Raw genomic sequence first — 23,216 nt, 5'->3', positions numbered from 1 at the left:
ACTGAAATTTTTTTTTTATTTGTTTGGAGAAAATTACAGCTTACTTCATTTCCAAGGCAGTTTTGTGAACTTTGATTGCAATGCGGATCTTTCATGCACTCACACATTAGCTGAGGCTCTTTTCCAATACATGTCTGCCAAGCATTGCTTGTGTGAGATTTATTCCACTCAGCACTGTCCCAGCTTAACCTTTGCTGAAAATCTCAGTGAGTCTCCACAATTTCAAAATTGTTTAAAATCATTCTTAACTTTAGGTCCTCGGGGAAACTATAGATTTTAATTTATATAGACAATTACATACTGTACCAGCAGTAGTTGTTCTTATTAAACTGGAAAATCTCAGCATTCAGGTGATTGGGTGTAACATCACCCAAAGAGGCGAACACAGTATTTCCATCAAATATCTTATTTATTCAAGTATATTGCTAGGTTCTCAAAAGAGTTGGGTCTGTCCCCACAAACTATCATATCAGACAAACTAATACCCTGTGTTTGCTCACTGATAGTGTTTCCACAACCTAACACCATCTGCAGAGACACTGACATTATTTAAACTAGTTATTTCCCTGTGTGATATACTGATAGTGTTCCTACCACCTCTGACCACCTATACGCACAGTAATAGTGTTACCACAACTTCCTGCCATGCAAACACATACGGACAGTTTTCCTACAGTACCAACTCCTACCATGCAAACCCAGACTGATAGTGTTCCTACCACTTCCTACTATGCATTTGCACACTCATTGTGTTCATCCACCTCCTACCATCCATACACACACTGTAATCCTGTACCACCTCCTACCATCCATACACACACTGTAAAGCTGTACCACCCCCTACCATCCATACACAAAATGTAATCCTGTACCACCTCTTACCATCCATACACACGCTGTAATCCTGTACCACCTCCTACCATCCATACGCACACTGTAATGCTGTACCACCTCCTACCATCTATACCAACACTGTAATGCTCTACCACCTCCTACCATCAATACACACACTGTAATGCTGTACCACCCCCTACCATCCACACACAATGTAATGCTGTACCACATCCTACCATCTATACCAACACTGTAATGCTCTACCACCTCCTACCATCAATACACACACTGTAATGCTGTACCACGCGCTACCATCCACACACACTGTAATGCTGTACCACCTCCTACCATCCGTACACACAATGTAATGCTGTACCACATCCTACCATCCATACACACATGTAATAATGTACCACATCCTACCATCCATACACACATGTAATACTGTACCACATACTACCATCCATACACACATGTAATACTGTACCACCTCCTACCATCTATATACACAATGTAATGCTGTACCACCTCCTACCATCCATACGCACACTGTAATGCTGTACCACACCCTACCATCCATACGCACACTGTAATGCTGTACCACCTCCTACCATCCATACGCACACTGTAATGCTGTACCACCCCCTACCATCCATACACACACTGTAATGCTGTACCACCTCCTACCATCCATACACACACTGTAATCCTGTACCACATCCTACCATCCATACACACAATGTAATGCTGTACCACCTCCTACCATCCATACACACATGTAATACTGTACCACATCCTACCATCCATACACATAATGTAATCCTGTACCACCTCCTACCATCCATATACACAATGTAATGCTGTACCACCGCCTACCGTCCATACACCCAATGTAATGCTGTATCACATCCTACCATCCATACACACATGTAATACTGTACCACCTCCTACCATCCATACACACATGTAATACTGTACCACATCCTACCATCCATACACACACTGTAATCCTGTACCACCTCCTACCATCCATACACACACTGTAATGCTCTACCACCTCCAAACATCCATACACACAATGTAATGCTGTGCTACCTCCTACCATCCATACACACAATGTAATGCTGAACCACCTTCTACCATCCATACACACACAGTAATCCTGTACCACCTCCTACCATCCATACACACAATGTAATCCTGTACCACCTCCTACCATCCATACACACACTGTAATGCTGTACTACATCCTACCATCCATACACACACTGTAATCCTGTAAAACCTCCTACCATACATACACACACTGTAATCCTGTACCACCTTCTACCGTCCATAGACACAATGTAATGCTTTACCACCACCTACCATCCATACACACACTGTAATGCTCTACCACCTCCTACCATCCATTCACACAATGTAACGCTCTACCACCTCCTACCATCCATACACACACACACACACACACACACACACACACAATGTAATGCTGTACCACCTCCTACCATACATACACGGTAATCCTGTACCACCTTCTACCATCTAAACACACAATGTAATGCTCTACCACCTCCTACCATCCATACACACACACAATGTAATGCTGTACTACCTCCTACCATCCATACACACATGGTAATCCTGTACCACCTCCTACCATCCATACACACAATGTAATCCTGTACCACCTCCTACCATCCATACACACACTGTAATGCTGTACCACATCCTACCATCCATACACACACGGTAATCCTGTACCACCTCCTACCATCCATACACACACGGTAATCCTGTACCACCTCCTACCATCCATACACACACTGTAATCCTGTACCACCTCCTACCATCCATACACACACTGTAATCCTATACCACCTCCTACCATCCATACCCACACTGTAATGCTGTACCACCTCCTAACATCCATACACACAATGTAATGCTGTACCACCTTCTACCATCCATACACACACTGTAATGCTCTACCACCTCCTACCATCCATTCACACAATGTAACGCTCTACCACCTCCTACCATCCATACACACACACACAATGTAATGCTGTATCACCTCCTACCATACATACACGGTAATCCTGTACCACCTTCTACCGTCTAAACACACAATGTAATGCTCTACCACCTCCTACCATCCATACACACTCTGTAATCATGTACCACCTCCTACCATCCATTCACACAATGTAATGCTCTACCACCTCCTACCATCCATACACACACACAATGTAGTGCTGTACTACCTCATACCATCCATACACACATGGTAATCCTGTACCACCTCCTACCATCCATACACACAATGTAATCCTGTACCACCTCCTACCATCCATACACACACACTGTAATGCTGTACCACATCCTACCATCCATACACACACGGTAATCCTGTACCACCTCCTACCATCCATGCACACACTGTAATCCTGTACCACCTCCTATCATCCATACACACACTGTAATCCTATACCACCTCCTACCATCCATACCCACTCATAGTGATTGTCATCCTCCTGATATACGTATGAACACTGCTCATGTTCCTTTCAGATCCTACTATACATACGCACACAGAACTACACATACAGTAGGTTTAAGTGTAGCTAATCAAATACAATTATTTTTTTATTACAGCTAACGGAGACAAACAAGACACATCTATCATACACACTGTGATAAATCAAAACATTTTACAAAAATCATGTTTTTTTAGTGTAAGACTGGACTGCTGTTGCCACTTATACTGTAGCTGACATCTCATTCTACATGCACAGCACTTGCATAAAATTAATAACAATATTGTAATTGTTTTTGTGAAACTTCCTCCCTCAGAAAAATGATGGGCAGTTCACTGTAATTCAGCTAGTGGGCATGCTGAGGGGCATTGCGTCTGGAATGAAGTACCTCTCGGACATGGGCTATGTGCACAGAGACCTGGCAGCTAGAAACATACTCATAAACAGCAATTTGGTGTGCAAGGTTTCCGACTTCGGTCTGTCCAGGGTTCTAGAAGACGATCCTGAAGCCGCATATACAACAAGGGTAAGCTGATGAGAATCTATAGGCTATCCATGTATCTTCAAAGTACACATCTTTTCTACCATGATGAAAACAACAGTGACATCTGAATAATTCATAGCTTGTGATAATACATATTGTTGGTTAGAATTGCTGTAACACTCTGCAGTGCAGTACTAGAAGTATTGTATTACGCATCCCACAGTATATTATGGTAGCCGCAGAGGGCTGAGAGGTCTCCGCTGTATTTGTTTGTTGAAGATTTAATTGGATGTTTTGCAAGCTCCAATTTCGCTCTGAATTTCCTTATGTGATTTTGTCTTTTTCATTTTTTTGCATGAAGCCTGAATCATACTTTGTCATTCTTGATTTTGTCAGGAAAATGATTCCCTGGTGCTGTTTCTCAACCAGACCAATACTTGATACAGTTTGTTGAATGCTCTCTACTGTAACCTTTTTGATTTTGCATCGGCAGACACACAGAGCCTGATTCAGAGCCGCTCGTAAGCGGCCGCTCGTTCGCTCCGAGCGATGTTCACACAACTGCGCATGCGAATGGGTCGTAATGCGCATGCGCCAACCAGTCAGTGTGGTCGGAAATCGAGCGCTTGCAAAATAGCGAGTGCCTGCTAAATTGAGTGACAGAATGAGGCGTTTGTGGGTGGTAACAGGGGAAGGTGCTAGAAAACGGGGAGTGGTGATCCGAACGCAGGCGTGCCAAACGGCCAAAACGGGTGTTTTAAGGGTGTGCATAATTAACAAAGCAGCGTCATAGGCCACATCACTTGGTTGTCTCTTAGCCTGAACTGTTCGCATGATTGTGGTAGGAAAATCCTACCACAAGCACTGCGAGCAGTTCAGACGCCTTTCGATGTACTCGATTAATCTAATAAATAGCGGAGATGACGTAGGATGCGAGCGGCCATGGGGCGTCTTTACAAAATAGTGAGCGCATGTTTCGTTCGCCCGCTCAGACATAAAGGCGTCAACAGACCGCAAAGAGCGAGCGCTCAATTTAAATAGCCGGCCCCTTTTTCTGAACGAGCGAGCGCAAATAGCATCCGGCTCTGAATCAGGCCCACAATTTATTGGCTAAAACCAGGGACATTTATTTATTCATTCACTAGAAGTCTACAAACACATAAAACACAGGGGACTTGGTGTACTGCTGCCATGGTATACACATACAGTATATAGTAATTATCACACTAGTAAGAGCCTCAGGGGCTTTAATGAAACCTGTTCATACCCTGTAGCAAAAATAAGTTTAAGTTTCATTGTGCTTAACACACTTTGTGGTGTTTACAATTGTTTAAAAACAGTAAAATAACCCACACTACATGACCAATATAAATGTGAACAATATCCACGCCTTATTACACCTATCTACAACTGCAAAACAAGTCTGTAGTTTTATACACACAAATAGACTTTTAGTGACTGAGCAAATTGTCGTCTAGGTACCGCTAGACCTACTTGTAATGTCCGGCTGCGCACATTACTGTTTAACGTGGTAGACAATACTCTCTGACTATCCTGCACACCTCTATGGGGTGTGAATGAAAATCAACAAAGATAGTCACATAGTGCCCTCTGTAACCAGGCTACACAGCCATCGCCGAGATTTGAATCTCCATAGTTTTCATATTTCATGCAAAAATGTTCAAGCTAGCTTATGCATACCAAGGCAGTCTCTATAGATCTAGTCTTATACTGTAACGTAACCTGTATTGCATCATGACCTTGCATGGATTTACAACTTATATTTCATTTAATGAGGAGCTTCTTTAATGAGGAGATACTGCAGTCCTTCAGGATAACTTCATTTAATTGACCCAGATAACCTCAGTGGTGGAGCACAAACCAATAGAATTATGTATAACTCCCCAGGCACTGGGACTATCACATGGCGATTCACTTATATACGCCGCATTCGCACAAAAATGAGTGAGCATAGATTATATGCCTCAATTTGACACTTTTCCTCCTCCCCAACATCTAATCAGTTTGAGCTTCAGGGTGCCAAACTTACCTCCTACTTTTTCTCATTACAAACCCAAGTTCCGTACATCTATTATTGGGAGGAAAGAAGCTTAGAAAGGAACAAAGCAGATATAAAACTGCGGTCACTGTATAGTAGTTGGTTTAGGGTAGCCCGTAATAACACCAGTTCACCATGCCTGATATACTGCTTAATGTGATAAAGGAACCAAACACAAAAAGTAGCGCAAATATAAAATGAAATAAGTAGATAAAACATATTTTTGTTGGCATTACTGGGCTTTTCTCTCTACTGCATAAACTGCACAGAGCAATTGAGTTCTGAGAACAAGGTTTCACAGCACTTCCAACTGCTTTTTATTCCAGTACAAATGGCAAACCCTATGATAATAATATGAGCTGTGGTGTTCTAGCAATTCCCATATGTGGCTTTATTGCTTTCCGCATAACAACAGAAATGCAGCTAACTCTAACACATCTGTACACCAGACCCTGTGTATTTTATTATTAAGTTTCAATTTGAGCTATATGTTCACCACATTGTGTATTTGTGTAACCAGTACGTACCAGAATTCCACAGTTCAGATTTGATTTCCACATCCAGGACATGTATTGCACTTGACATTCAGCACCATAGCTTCCTTTTTTTTGCACTCCTGTACTGTTTATTGCTTTCATCCAGGACTGTAATAACTGTTCAAGAAGGAAGATTACAGCACTACTCTTGAATTATCTGTAAATGGAGTTCAATTCATTATTTTGAAATACATCATGTGACTCATGACTTTTATTTTTCTCTGGAGACAAAATCATTACCAGTTTTTTGAAGTGAACATTTTATTTTCTGTATTACACTGTCTGAGCTTCAGTGATGTGTGTGTTCATGGTTGTGCTTGTTTCTTTTTATTTTCTTCATCTCATTTATCACTTCTAGAACTGAAAAGGGCATTCACATTAGCACTTAACTACATGATATAATGTTCACAGGGAGGAAAAATCCCAATCCGATGGACTGCCCCTGAAGCCATTGCTTTCCGCAAGTTCACCTCTGCAAGTGATGTCTGGAGCTATGGAATTGTAATGTGGGAAGTTATGTCATATGGTGAGAGACCCTACTGGGAGATGACAAACCAGGACGTAAGTACTTCCTTAAAGCAAGTCTGTACATCTTCACTCTTTGGGTTTAATTGAATTACAGGCCAATATAAACAAATAAATGTTTTCCTACAACTCTCCTTATGTGCATTGTGACATCACTCATTTTGGCGATATGCCCTAAAAAAAAAAAAGCTTTATTAGTTGGAGGAAGCAAACAGATGAACTAGTGGTGGGCATAGGTCTTTTGTGCCTATTTTTGAATGTGCAGCAATGATAATGATACTCTATTGCCGGTCATCGCAGCCATAGAAAACCTGTTATTAATGCAATTTGTCATAAAAATCTCAAGAGGCAACTGAATGATATACAGCTTGCTGAGCAATGCTGACTCCTACTGATAAGTCTCCTCTTAATGCACCTGGGACAATCTTGAGGGATGTGCATGTGCACAGTGTATATATTTTTTATTTAAAGCACTCCAAATAAATAGTTACAAAATACATAAAAATATAACAATTGTGATACTATTGATGTTTAACCAATTCATTTTTTTCCCCAAAAAACGCTAAAAATTTGTTTGTTTTTTTATTGAATTGGGTCAAGAACATCTATTTAAACCTTATCCAACACGATTTTATCAAAATAACAATTTTTTTTAAACGCATAACATTAACATGATTTTTATTATATTGGTCATCGATATATCAGACTATCAATGTTCTGATCATCATGACCATTGTAACTTTGAATTCCCTATCGGTTGCTTCTCTGGGCAGCTGCCAGGTATACACTGGGGGGCTGAGGGGTGGTTATTTCACATTTCCTACAGCCGCCAGGTGGAGGGTCCTGCTGTGCTGACTGATCAGCAGTGATGGGCTGCACGGCAGACACTGGAGGAGGGGGCGGGGATGCAGAGGGGCCAGGAAGTCCCTATGTTATTGGTGGCTGCTTATTTTCTGCTAGCCGACCACTGTGCATTTCTGACTGGTAGCATCGTTTGTGATTATGTAAGTTAATGCACTACCTATTTTTGTGTTATATCCATCCTAAGTACAAGTACAATCACAATCCTCGTAGACTTCCCCACTCTGGAAATTCCATCACAGACCAAATTAAGACATAAGGTATAAATGTATCCGTTCTGTAGATATTCAAATTTGTACAGTATGTGCCCAGTGCAAAACCAGAGAAAGACAGAAATGTAAGCACTGCACTAGCTCTTCATAAATTAATCCCAAAGTCTTCATTCACTTTTAGATCTGTGCAACTAATCAGTATACATGTATCCTAATCAGGATTCAGCACATCTCAGTTTACAAGGACAGAGGACAAATTGTAGTAAATGCCACCCAAAAAGAACATATAATGGGCCTGATTGCACACAATTTCATGTGGGTACTGATCTCATGATTTCTAGCAGACTGCACATGCATCAGGGCCTGCGTATACAACTTAGAGAAATTATGGGCAATTCAGAGTGGCTCTCAGTTGTATCAACTTGTGGATGTAACTAGGCCTCAGCGTAGAACAAGTTTGCTATGGGTGTGTTTATGGAGTAGTGGACGATTCCAAGATAAATGTGAGCAGATCACTCCGAATGCAGTCAGATCTCTTGCACCAAGGAGGATGCAGGTGCAAATACATGTTGCTGCTGCTGCTGCTGATGATGACGATTGCAGACGCACACATGCGGCTGACTCTGAATGGACGCAGAAATCCAAATTTACTTCTGATCACGAAAAGCAGCTGCAATAGTGTTAAAAATGTAATACACATATTTATAGATGGATTTGAAAGTTTATCTGTCTCCTACTGTTCATATTATACAGATTTTATTCAAATACATAAATAAAAATATGTTGGTAATGATGCTCCTACTGAACCTACTGTACTTATTATCATGGTAGCTAGAGATCTGTTCATTCAGTTAAGATACTGTATGTACGTAGAGTGTATGTCCCTGGCATGGTTCAGATGTTAGGTTCACGTAGTGACCTTTCCAGTGGTGTACAATTGTTCTGCTATGTATGCCAGATTAATATGTCCCATATTCACACTCTAAGGACCAAATGTAATAGGGGGAGAGCTTAAAAAATGTAAGTTTAGCTGTAAACTCTCACACTTTTTAAACTCGGCTAATGTTCGAGAACATGCAATCTCACATGTTTTTGAATTAAAGAAAATTCTCACGATTTAAACTCTCATCCAGATGTTTTCCCATTTTGAAGATAAAACTCGACCAATGTGAACGATTACTGCTAACTCTCACATTTTCTAAACTCTATTCACACCCTATTACATTTGACCCTAAATTTGAGTATCTTTGCCATTCTTAGATGCCTTGGTACAGTTGTTAGAAATTTTCGATGAACTGATACTTTCAAATGCATAATACCCCCTACTTTGGCTTTATCAAGGTGATTAAGGTTATGGACGCAACCAGACCCTGTTTCACTACACTTCTGGCTTTCCCTCATTAATGAAGCCTTATACCTGAATAAATGTACATAAGTTGATAGAGTTTGTCCCAAAAAACTCAATGAAGTTTGAGGAATAATAAGTGACCCACATGGTATACTGGCATTTCTATGACTGAACACCTCTATACTGTATGTATATTGTATTTTTATTTTACCCATTTGAGATGCTGCTCAATCCATATGGTTGATGCTTATCTTTGTATGTCTGTTTTTATTTTTGAATTTAAAAGGTACTTTGGTTCTGATTATAACGTAGCACATGTTCACTTGGGTGACTCAGATGTGTTTCAGGGGGGAATTCAATTAGCTGCAGTAACTCTCACAAGACCCAAAAATAAATCCCCAATAAGTGTTATTATCAGGGAATAACAACACTTAATGCCCAAGTCCATGAATTTATCATGGATTCTGGGAGTCAACGCACGTTAACCCATCCATTTATCGCATCAGAAGAAAAAGGGAGCATAATTGATATTGCCCGAGGCTACCTCCATTTTTCTCCCCCGATAATTCATGAGGACTAATTGAATTTCCCCCTTCGTGTTAGATTGTTGCACATGTACACAAATCGTTTCTATATGTGGTCTTGAACTTTTATTTTGAGTTCCGTGAATCTTGGAACATTTTTGCTGTGAGACATAAATTTTACACCTAGGGATGAAGCTAGAGGAGGACTGGGGGGCTTCATTGCAAGCACATTTGTGAATCAGTTGGGTGACAGATGCAAGGAGAATTTGGTTATTGCAAGCCTGCAAATGTGCACGCCAAATATTTCAGCGTTGGCATTCATGTACACCTAAAGTTCTTTCTAGACTCCGTTGCTCTCCACTCCCTGCAGATAATCTTCATGTTATAATAATAATAATTTTATTTATATAGCGCTTTTCTCCCATAGGACTCAAAGTAGCTTTACAGACATCAGAGAACATGGTACATTGTACAAGGATTTGGTGTTGCAAAAAAAAAAAAAAAAAACAGTAGAAATCCACACCGAGATAATTAAAATCAACTGAAATCTAGAGAGCACCATAAGCATAGTGCAGGGTTGGTGCACACATTTTGGGAATTAACTTGTATGGGTTAAATATTCCATCCACAAAGGTGCCAAATGAGGCAGCCGTTTTGGGCGCACTACGTAGGATTACCCTGGGTGGAATAAGTTACGCCCAGAAAACACAAAATGGGTGTGGTTGCAGCGTCCTGACGCTAGGAGTACGGTCCCACCATAATAGTCAGGTCCATGTATTTTTCATCCCATCCACGAGTGTACCAGGTGAGGCAATGAAATGTTATTTCATTGCTTTAGTTACCAAAAATGCAGATCAACTCATACTTAAAGTATTTTGTAAGTATGGTAAATGCTGAGAATTATGTTTCTTCTTATGTTGTTCATGGTTGTAGTGTCTGTTTATGGCTCCCCAGTGCCTCTAGTAATAGCAATATAATAAATTGTCTGCTTCAAATCAACCTTTCACCAGAGGTGTGCATGTATGACAGAAAGCTTAGCTTCGCCCCTGTTTGCACCTACATAAATTGTGTGCACGTTTTGTAGCTGATGATGATGATTGATGCATCTTTACATCGTACCCAACTTTTATATTCAACTCAAACTAAGGTCCAAGGTATTTAGTATTAATGACATGTGCAAGCAATAAAAACAATGCTCCATAAAACATTGGAAGATGTGAATGTTCCTGTGTTTTGAATACATCTTATATAAGCATTTGGCCATATACCTGGCCACCTGGAGACTAGAATTCTAGAACGTGTATGAGCAAAAAAACTCTCCTATAGTTTGAAAACATGACGTGATTATATACGTGGCTGGGAACTGACCATCTTATAATCCTCTGTTATTACAGACAATAACACAGAACATAAGTCAGGACACTGTTGCATGTCGAGTCATCTCAGAACAAAAATTCAAACTGTAATTAAAAATGACAAACATGTTCGTAAGTGTAATTATCTAGAAACGGAAACTGATCACCTAATCATATGCTGAACTGATTGCGAGCACATTTCTGAATCAATTGACAAAACAGTTTATGCATAGCAAAATTCTCAGAAACCACAGTGATAATGCTTTCTTTTTTCCTCTCATACTCCATGGACTGGAGTAAAACTGCTATTTATGATGTTTGGCAACTGTACAGTATAACATTTTGCTGCTGTATTGATTGCTATGAGCATTGCTGTGTTCAATATGCTGTAGAAATAGTATCACTCTTACTAAACTCCTTTATGATCACCTGGATATTCTGCTTAGAATCAATACAGATATTTGAAACCAGTACTAAATATTGCACCTAGTAAAGGGGCCTATTTATCAATGAATACCCTGACTTCAGGGAGTACCCACAAGTATTAAGTATCCTGGGATGTATCTACAGTGGACTGCAGCAGTTAGCTCCAATTTTTTACCAAAAAAGTAGCCCATATGGGCACTGCTTTATTGACAAACGCAAAGCCTTTCGGAGTTTGGCCTCAGTAGCTAATGCCAGCTTTATGTGCTGTTAGCCATTGTAGTCTATGGGCTACTTGCAGCATCATTTCTCAGAAGGATCCCTTAGCGCCAATGTCTGCCCACACATGCATGTTTAGCAGACCGAGCAGTAGCGTAACCATGTCCTGAAGAAGAAATGAAGTGATCATATTAGTATCTCTTCACTTCTAAAACATTGCAGAGACAAGTACTGTCAGTGGCGTAAGTTCATCCCAGACTCCCGGAGGCAAGTTATCATTTAGTGCCCCCCTATCCCCCATATTTACAGCCCTAAATGGGGTGAATATATTGTGAGTGATGGAGGAGGTACCCCTTCAGTGCTGGCGCCCGACGGCAGGCACCTCCATTGACTCCCATACTTCTGCTCCTGAGTACTGTTGAGTCTTTGGCCCTCATTCAGAGCCGTACGCTCTGAGCAGAGCGCACGCTCTGAATGAGGGCCGGGCTCCATGAAAATGGAGCGTCCTCCTGGACGCTCGTATAGCTGTGGGTCACCATCCACAGGCTATACGAGCGTGCATTGTGATGGCCGCGATGGTCTCGACCATCGCGACCATCGAAATTGCGAGCCGGAGCCTGCGGTTGAGGTTTTCAACCGCAAGCTCCGGAGTGATTTTGGCTCTATCAGAGACAAAATCACTCCCACTGACATCACTAGTGATGTCAGTGGGCCGGCCTTTGACGGGAGGCGTTCCCGTGGGAACGCCCCCGTCAGGGAGGCATGCCCCCGGCACGCCCACCAAAGGGGGCGTGCTGTCAATCAACATTGACAGCACGCCCCCTTTGATCGGACACAACGAGCGAAGGACTTTCCTTCGCTCGTCGCGTCTGGCGCATGCGCACGACGGAGCTCCCTCCGTCGTGCGCATGCTCAGTCCATAACATCGACCCACTTGCGAGCGGACAGCCGCTCGCGAGTGGGTCTGAATCAGGCCCTTTGTCACTACTTCTGTTTTAATAGTACATCTGGGCCACTAGTGGATACACGAAGGGAGTGTGTGATCAGGTCACCTTCTCTAGATTAGCACTTTGGGTGGTCTCCCCAGGTCCCTCATTCCCCAGGGCCAAGCTCTCAGCTGCCTATGCCTCCTCACTCACTGACCATCACTGAGAGCTTATCCCTGGAGAGGAGATGAGGCACCGGGGAGGAGAGGCAGGCCAGGTAGAAATGCTTATCTGGAGAAGGTGTGTGTTACAGGGGAGCGATCCCTCTCCTCTCCCTAGATCCCCCATTGATATAGGTGAACCCGATAATTAATAAATGTGCTCCAGAATGCTATTGGTTTATGCAGTTGCACAGTTTACAATGACAGATGCAATATTTTGCATTTAGCATATGCTATAGATCAAAAAGGACATATTATATTAAAAATTCTGCCTAAATTTATACATCTGCAAATATATAGTGACTGTCAATACACGCTAAATAATATACAATATTCACATAAACTCTACTAACACTGTAGATTAAATTACTTTGCTTATATGTAGCATTTCGTACATGACACCTATCTTAGCACAATCTATCTATTTCTTGAAACTTTACCCAAAGAGATGTTTGCAGTCTTCTACTTTAGCTTGTCTAAGGTATGGGACTCAGAAATTATATAGCATGATTTTATCTTACAATATGAATATATATGCATGTATGCAACATGAAAAATAATTCAATGCGAATCGAGTCATCCAACCTCCCAGCAGCTCACTTATTTTGGGAAGTATAACTAACAACTATTCCAATACTTAAAAATGGAGTCTCAGGTAGGAGTCTTTCAAAGCATTGATCTAATGACCTTGTACAATGCAATATTTCTTATCTTTTTAGATTAGGCAAGGAAAAGATAATTTCATTTAATTATAACATATTGTATTGTATTTGAAATAATAAGGAGTAACTGGATAATATGTTTACTTATGGTGTAATTTGGCTTTAAGTGTTCCACGCAAAAATTACCATTATAATAATTTGTTCTGCACCTCAGACTTCCTTGTGATACCCAAATCACACCACAGAGAACACCATGCAATGCCATTATCCAGCTCTATTGATGCTATAAATTCAATGGAATGCTTATATCACAAATGCAGTGTAGAGTGACCACCCTATGAAAAGGCAAATCAAGAGTGGCATTGCCAAAATGTTGCCGTCTGTGAAAGACCTGAGATGTGTGTGTGACAATACTCTGTAATGTTACTCTACTCTGACTTTATCTTATGTTGGAAAAGTCATATAAAATTGTATTTAATTTATAGTGAAACTATTGTACCTTTTCTGTTTGATTAAGTTGTTTCCTCCTATTTACTAAGTATCATTATATGTAAGCACATCAGTGGTGTTTTTCCCTGACTCTTCTATACTTATTTCACTGTACTTATGTAGAGATAGACAAACTGACTGGACTGTGTGGGAAATTCATGCTGCATAGGACAAGTGTAATGTATACATTGTGGTAACTGCTTTTCCTGAAGTGCATCCACGTGTCCAAGTGCTGCCATGAATGCAGGCATCCCATCCTTGCAGCTTGACCTTCTATAGTTGGAGACGGTCCTCCAGCAATGAAACCTCAATCTTCTTCCTCTGCATCCATGTTAAGGGCCATCTGCTACAAGGTGATAATGGAGTTACAGTGTAGTGCCTAAATTAGTTGCTAAGTAGGGTTTTCTTCTATGAAAATTAGTTTTTTTATCCAAGGTGTATAAAAGCTCTGAGTAACTTCCAGATGTCACTGGAGTAAAAGCATACAGCTCTGGAAGTACTTTAGAATATACAGGACAGGCTGACAACAGTTCCTTTGCTGTGTGCAGCCTAAGTGGCACAGACAGGCAATACTGTTCTTATGGGGAACTTGTACGGATTAATATAAGTGGGATTGTAGACCGAGGGCCTGATTCAGAGCCGCTCGTAAGCGGCCGCTCGTTCGTTCCGAGCGATGTTTGCCCAACTGTGCATGCGTACGGATCGTAATATGCATGCGCGAACCAGTCAGTGCGCCCAAAAATCGTTTGTTCGCTAAATAGCGAATGCCTGCTATTTTGAGTAACAGGAGGAGGCGTATGTGGGTGGTAACAGGGGAAGGTGCTTGAAAACGGGGAGTGGAGATCCAAACGCAGGCGTGCTTAAAGGTCAAAACGGGCATTTTATGGGTGTGCATAATTAATACAGCAGCGTCATTGACCACGTCACTGGGTTATTTTATAGTCAGAACTGCTCGCAAGATTGTGGTAGGAAAAGCAACCACAAGAATAGCGAGCAGTTCATACGCTGGTCGATGTACTCGATTGATCTAATAAATAGCGGACATGACGTAGGATGCAAGCGGCCAGGGGGCGTAGTTATCCAATAAAAGACCGCAAGTTTTGTTTGCTCATTCAGACATAGAGGCGTCAACAGACCGCAAAGAGCGAACGGTTCATTTGACTAGCCACCCCTTTTTTCTGAACGAACGACCGCAAATAGTGTCCGGCTCTGAATCAGGCCCCAAGCCTTCTGTTACTTGTTGTAAAATGTGAGAAATCTAATCTCTGCTTTGCTAAGCTCTGTGGTGGTCTCCCCATGCTTGCACAAGTTTGGCCTGTGTCTTCCACTTTCCTCCCAGAATCTAAAAACTTAGTGGTAGATTATGTAGGGTACACACTTAAGCGACCCAGTGGCTGGCCGACTGTCCCCGCGGAGCAAGCGTTGATTTGGTTAGCATACACACTTACCAATCGGCCACTCGGTATGACTGACCAGATATCACAACTGGGCGGACATTTACATTTTCCCACCCAGTTGTGATGTCAGTGTCAGCAGTTACTACAGGTTGGTTGGCAGGTGGCATGTACACATCGTCAGATGTACACGATATATCTGCAAGATTTATCACATCTACTGTGAAGCACAGCCGACACAATATATCTGTTGATGACGTCGATCACAGATATATCGTCTGTATACAAGAGCCAACGTTAATGATATATTGTGCAACGGCTGTGTGAACGATGTATCACATTAGCGTGTACCCAGCAGTAATGTTAGCATGTGTGTATGTGATTAACAGTCGGGAAGCCGCCGGCTTCCCGACTGCTGAATCCCGGCAAGGGTTAAATGATAGGCGTCGAAATCTCGATGCCTGACATTTTACCTAGGCAGGTAGACTAGCGCCCGGCATCCCGATTGAAGGGATGCCGGATGCCGGCCACGGACAGCCGCAGGGGGGGAGGGTTAGGTTTAGGGCTCCCAGGGGGGACTTAGGGTTAGGAACCCCCCCCGGGTTGGTTAGGGTCAGACTAGGGGAAGGGGGGTTAGGATTAGGCACCCCCTGGGGGCGGTTAGGGTTAGGCACTCCTCCGGGAGACTTAGGTTTAGACGGCGGGGAAGGGGGGGTTAGGTTTAGGCACTTACAGGGGGGTTAGGGTTAGGCACTTGGGGGGTGTTAGGGTGAGGCACCCCTAAGGGTTAGGGGGTTAAATAGGTTAGTTTATACTTACCGTATATACTCGAGTATAAGTCGACCCGAATATAAACCGAGGTACCTAATTTTACCACAAAAAACAGGGAAAACTTATTGACTCGAGTATAAGCCTAGGGTGGGAAATGCAGCTGCTACTGGTAGTAATCCCCCCTCTGGTACTGTCCCCAGTAGTAATCCCCCCCTGATAGTGCCCCCAGTAGTAATCCCCCCCTGGTAGTGCCCCCAGTAGTAATATCCCCCCCTGGTAGTGCCCCCAGTAGTAATATCCCCCCCTGGTAGTACCCCCAGTAGTAATATCCCCCCCTGGTAGTACCCCCAGTAGTAATATCCCCCCCTGGTAGTGCCCCCAGTAGTAATACCCCCCTGGTAGTGCCCCCAGTAGCAATATCCCCCCCTGGTAGTGCCCCCAGTAATAATCCCTCCCCTGGTAGTGCCCCCAGTAGCAACATCCCCCCTGGTAGTGCCCCCAATATTAATCCCCCCCCTGGTAGTGCCCCCAGTAGCAATATCCTCCCCTGGTAGTGCCCCCAGTATTAACCCCCCCTGGTAGTGCCCCCAGTAGCAACATCCCCCCTGGTAGTGCCCCCAGTATTACCCCCCTCCCTGGTAGTGCCCCCAGTAGCAACATCCCCCCCCTGGTAGTTCCCCCATTATTAATCCCTCCCCTCTGGTAGTGCCCCCAGTAGCGATATCCCCCCCTGGTAGTACCCCCCCGGTAGTAGCCCCCCCAGTAGAAAGAAATGTAAAAAAAAATAAACACTTACCTGTAACCCCGCTCCTGGTCCCGACGCTGCTACAGGCTCCTCCACCGCTTTGCATAATGGGAGAGACGTCGTCATGACGACTCTCTCCCATTACCCACTGCGGGAGCCGGAAGATGGCTCCCGCAGTGGGAGCAGCAGTAGCCGCTGAGAGTCTGACAGACTCTCAGCGGCTGCTGATTACACCAAACACATAGCTGCCGGCTCCCGCGGCTGTGTGTTTAGCAGTGTGTAGTGCTGACCGAACTCCGTCCGGTCAGCGCTACACACGCGGTGCAGGCTGTGTCACAGTGACACAGTCTGCACCGCGGCCCGCATGGTACGCTACTCAGCAGCGTACCATGCGGGCATGACTCGAGTATAAGCCGAGGGGGTGCTTTTTCAGCACAAAAATTGTGCTGAAAAACTCGGCTTATACTCGAGTATATACGGTACCTTCCGACGATCAGGATTTCCACCTGTGTCGGCTGCCGCTGCCGGCATTTGAACCGCCTGATTCCGTGTATGTGTGTACAGAAATGTAGACATTCTTTGAACAGCGCACTGTATTATGTTGGCACTACATAAGTAAAGGTTACTAATAATATGCCATTGCAGCATTGGTAATCTTATATTGACTATCATTGCTGATCATACAAACACTAAACAATATAATTAGCTTAATCAATATGGAAGAATAATTATAGACAAAGAATTGTCTTTTCTTATTAAAAAAAAAACTTCAATTCAACATTAAACTATAATATAAAAAAGCACTATACATAACTTTAAACTTTCATGGATATTAAAGGAGCAAATACTGTATATGGGGTGAAAAACAGTGTCAGCTCTGAAATGTCAAGTCCTGAAATTCTTAGTATACCAGAACAGACTCTTTATTAATATTACTGTGTGCCCTTTAGGAGCTGATTCAGACCCGCTCGCTAGGATGCGATTGCTCGTAGCTGGCCAATTTTTGCGATGTTTGCATGCGTATGCATCGCAATTCGCGTGCGCGAACCAGTGAGAGAGGTCGGGTAGCGTACGCTCGCTGCACATAGACAGCCCAGCAGTGTGAGTGACAGGAGAAGCTGTTTATGGGTGGTGACAGGGGCTGGCTGCTAGAAACGGGAGAGTGAAGGTGCGAATGCAGGCGTGCCTGAGCGTCTCAACGCAGTTTCAGAGGCGTGCATAATTAAAAGGCAGCATCACAGTACACGTCACTTGGTTGTATTTCACACTGAAGTGATCGCAGTGCTTGCGGAAAGGTATAGTCAACCTCAAGCGCTGCGATCGCTTCCGATGGTGCTCGATATACAATGTTTTCATGTACTTCCAGGATATGACGTGCACAAGTGGGCGTCTTATGAATGGCTGGTGGACGTCTGCATACACAAAGTGATCGCACGCCAAGACATAGTGGGTGTGCTAATGCCTTGCCGTGCGATTGCCTGCCTTGCTGGGCATGTGCTGGATTGGCATACGCAGGGTGCGAGCGAGTGGGTCTGAATGAGCTCCTCAGTCCCAATATGTAGTACTGGCTCACGGCTCTCTTAAATCAAGGTAAAGTTTTTAAAGACCACAGATTATTAGTTTGATCAACTAGATGTGATCTATTGATTTATCATCAGTTGCAATTGTTATAGTATTTATACTCTAATCTGTTCTATCACAACTAGTATTATTGGGCTATCCCTTGAATATGATAAGGCATATAAAATGGGGATGCGGTTAGGATGCCGACAATCGGAATTCCGTCTGCCGGAACCCCGGAATAAGAATCCCAACATGACTCGGGATTCTGTCATCGGGAACCCCGGCATCCTGAACGTAAGTACACCAGGGAAAGGTGAGTATCTGCTGCTGGGGGGACTTAGGTTTAGGCACATCGGGGGAAGTTAGCACTAGGCTGCGAGAGGGGGGAGGTTAGGGTTAGGCTCCGGGCAGGCGGGGGGGGGGTTAGGGTTTGGCACTAAGGGGCAGTGGTGTCACAAGGTGGGTGCGGGGGGGTGTGGCCTGCAAACAGGTGTCACCTGACGAGGGGTAACACCAAATTGCAGACTCCCCTTCAGTGACAGGAGCCGAGCGCTGCACTGTAGCATTAAGTGCAGCACTTGGCTCCTGACATTGTAAGGGAGCCGGCACTGCAACAAGGCACCTCCTGCACCCCCCCTCCAGTAGTAAGAATGGGACCACCAGAGTTTGGGCCATGGAGCTACGCCCTGTCCCATGAGGCCACGCCCCCATCCCCGAGGCCATGCCCCTTTTTGGCAGCACCGCACGCATAGCGTCCCTCCCTGCACCAGGTGAGGTACGCCACTGCTAAGGGGGGAGGGTTAGGTTTATTCATTTACCAGGAGTGTTAGGGTTAGGGTGCGGGGTAGGGAGGGTTAGTATTAGGGTGTGGGAAAAGAGGGTTAGGGGGTAATTAGGACAGGGGAACATTACTTACCGTTCCCCTGTCAGGATTTTAACCATCGGGATGCCGCTGTCAGTGTACTGACAGCCGGCATCCCATCCATCGGTATTTCATACCAATTCCATAAAAAGATGAGTTTAAAAAAATGGGTTGAGTAACATATACATTGTGTATTTTTCTTTTTCTTTTACATTCTGAGATAAATGCCTTTGGAGGGCTAAAACTGTAACATTGACATCAGAACTCATTGTTTATACAGATATTATTTACAAGTGTTTATACATACATTAACTTCTTTAAATAAATAGCATTTTCATATATAAGTTATATATATATAATATATATGGATCATTACAATAGAATATGTCTTATATTTGGAGTAGAGAATCCAATAGCATGCAATCTGATTTATATTTGGAGAATAGGTTTTTCACTTGTATTACATGACTTGTTTTGAAGGTGTCAATGAAGTTACAACATTACTACATATGAGAATCTACTCATTTAGTCAATGTGCTTTGTTTTGAATGGAAACTTGTAAACTACAAAGGACCTGAGAGATCCATAACATATATAAATATAGTACAGTGTCACGGATGTCTGTTTATGTTTATCCTTATCTGGGACCCTTGGATCTAGCTTAAGCAAGAGTATAACTGAAATTAGAAGCCTTGATTAGACCTCTGCTCATCTAGGAGTATCAGAATGCAGAGTTGCACTGGCAGGTGAGGAGAATTCGTAACTCTAGGATCTGGAGCGGAATACGGAAGAGCTCATCCCTAGAACCTGAATCTAGGAGCCCGGAGCTAGAACACACTACTGGAAACTCAGAGGGATACAGCCAATGGAAACTCAGCACCGAAGTAAGCTAAAACTGGAAACAAGAACTCAGAACAGAAACTAGGAATGAGAATCTCTGGACTGCGAGCTGAAACAGCCACACAGACCTGGAACGTACACACTGATACAATGAACTGGACCTGGAACCTAAGACTCAAAGCTAACCCCGGCAACTAGACACCCAGAACAATGAATCCAGTTACCCACAGCTGAAAGTGTGCTAGCAGAAGCATCTGATATAATGGTTATCACAGGGAATATTCACTTTGTAAAAGTGAAGCTATTGCTGAGAATCAGGCATTTTGGAAAATGCAGAGTTCTTGCTGAGAAAAAGGCACTTTAGAGAGTACAGAATTGTTGCTGTGAAACATGCACTTTGGAGACTGCAGAATATTTGCTGTGAACAGGCACTTTGAAGAATGCCTGGTACTTGATGTGAACAGGCACTTGGAAGAATGCAGGGTACCTGCTGTGAAACAGGCACTAGGGAGAATGCAGAGTACTTGCTGTGAACCAGGAACTTTGGAGACTGCAGACTATTTGCTGTGAACAGGCACTTAAAAGAATGCAGGGTACTTGCTGTGAACAGGCACTTCGAAGAATGCAGGGTACTTGCTGTGAACAGGCACTTGGAAGAATGTAGGGTACTTGCGGTAAACAGGCACTTGGGAGAATGCAGGGTACTTGCTGTGAAACAGGCACTTGGGAGAATGCAGGGTACTTGCTGTGAAACAGGCACTTGGGGGAATGCAAGGTACTTGCTGTAAACAGGCACTTGGGAGAATGCAGGGTACTTGCTGTAAACAGGCACTTGGGAGAATGCAGGGTACTTGCTGTGAAACAGGCACTTGGGAGAATGCAGGGTACTTGCTTTGAAACAGGCACTGTGTAGACTGCACAATATTTGCTGTCAAACAGCTACTTGGAAGTACAGTATGCAGAGTACTTGCTGTAAAATAGGCGCTTGGGAGAATGCAGGGTACTTGCTGTAAACAGGCACTTGGGAGAATGCAGGGTACTTGCTGTGAAACAGGCACTTGGGAGAATGCAGGGTACTTGCTGTGAAACAGGCACTTGGGAGAATGCAGGGTACTTGCTGTGAAACAGGCACTTGGGAGAATGCAGGGTACCTGCTGTGAACAGGAACTTGGGAGAATGCAGGGTACTTGCTGTGAAACAGGCACTTGGGAGAATGCAGGGTACTTGCTGTGTAACAGGCACTTCGGAGAATGCAGGGTACTTGCTGTGAAACAGGCACTTAGGAGAATGCAGGGTACTTGCTGTGAAACAGGCACTTGGGAGAATGCAGGGTACTTGCTGTGATCAGGCACTTGGGAGAATGCCGGGTACTTGCTGTGAAACAGGCACTTGGGAGAATGCAGGGTACTTGCTGTGAACAGGAACTTGGGAGAATGCAGGGTACTTGCTGTGAAACAGGCACTTGGGAGAATGCAGAGTACTTGCTGTGTAACAGGCACTTGGGAGAATGCAGGGTACTTGCTGTGAAACAGGCACTTAGGAGAATGCAGGGTACTTGCTGTGAAACAGGCACTTGGGAGAATGCAGGGTACTTGCTGTGATCAGGCACTTGGGAGAATGCTGGGTACTTGCTGTGAAACAGGCACTTGGGAGAATGCAGGGTACTTGCTGTGAAACAGGCACTTGGGAGAATGCAGGGTACTTGCTGTTAACAGGAACTTGGGAGAATGCAGGGTACTTGCTGTGAAACAGGCACTTGGGAGAATGCAGAGTACTTGCTGTGTAACAGGCACTTGGGAGAATGCAGGGTACTTGCTGTGAAACAGGCACTTGGGAGAATGCAGGGTACTTGCTGTGAAACAGGCACTTGGGAGAATGTAGGGTACTTGCTGTGAAACAGACACTGTGTAGACTGCACAATATTTGCTGTCAAACAGCCACTTGGAAGTACAGTATGCAGAGTTCTTGCTGTAAAATAGGCGCTTGGGATAATGCAGGGTACTTACTGTGAAACAGGCACTTGGGAGAATGCAGGGTACTTGCTGTAAACAGGCACTTGGGAGAATGCGGGATACTTGCTGTGAAACCGGCACTTGGGAGAATGCTGGGTACTTGCTGTGAAACCGGCACTTGGGAGAATGCAGAGTACTTGCTGTGTAACAGGCACTTGGGAGAATGCAGGGTACTTGCTGTGAAACAGGCACTTGGGAGAATGCAGGGTACTTGCTGTGAAACAGGCACTTGGGAGAATGTAGGGTACTTGCTGTGAAACAGACACTGTGTAGACTGCACAATATTTGCTGTCAAACAGCCACTTGGAAGTACAGTATGCAGAGTACTTGCTGTAAAATAGGCGCTTGGGATAATGCAGGGTACTTGCTGTGAAACCGGCACTTGGGAGAATGCAGGGTACTTGCTGTAAACAGGCACTTGGGAGAATGCGGGATACTTGCTGTGAAACCGGCACTTGGGAGAATGCAGAGTACTTGCTGTGTAACAGGCACTTCGGAGAATGCAGGGTACTTGCTGTGAAACAGGCACTTAGGAGAATGCAGGGTACTTGCTGTGAAACAGGCACTTGGGAGAATGCAGGGTACTTGCTGTGATCAGGCACTTGGGAGAATGCCGGGTACTTGCTGTGAAACAGGCACTTGGGAGAATGCAGGGTACTTGCTGTGAAACAGACACTGTGTAGACTGCACAATATTTGCTGTCAAACAGCCACTTGGAAGTACAGTATGCAGAGTACTTGCTGTAAAATAGGCGCTTGGGATAATGCAGGGTACTTACTGTGAAACAGGCACTTGGGAGAATGCAGGGTAC

The 23,216-nt window shown here is 43.8% G+C and overlaps 1 protein-coding gene across 1 annotated transcript in view; it reads left to right on the top strand.

Moving 5' to 3' along the window:
• The window catches only part of EPHA5 (EPH receptor A5), a 360,920-nt gene that overhangs the window by 324,529 nt on the left and 13,175 nt on the right, over nucleotides 1-23,216 (top strand). The window contains exons 13-14 of the mRNA XM_088463302.1: nucleotides 3,691-3,900; nucleotides 6,865-7,014. Coding sequence (XP_088319428.1) covers nucleotides 3,691-3,900; nucleotides 6,865-7,014 — 360 coding nt within the window. The remainder of the gene's footprint in view (nucleotides 1-3,690; nucleotides 3,901-6,864; nucleotides 7,015-23,216) is intronic.

The sequence above is a fragment of the Taudactylus pleione genome, unplaced genomic scaffold, assembly GCF_031769625.1.
Source record: "Taudactylus pleione unplaced genomic scaffold, aTauple2 ptg001339l, whole genome shotgun sequence".
NCBI lineage: Eukaryota > Metazoa > Chordata > Amphibia > Anura > Myobatrachidae > Taudactylus > Taudactylus pleione.
The sequence above is the reverse complement of the archived record's forward strand: the minus strand, read 5'-3'. Positions and strand labels throughout refer to the sequence as shown.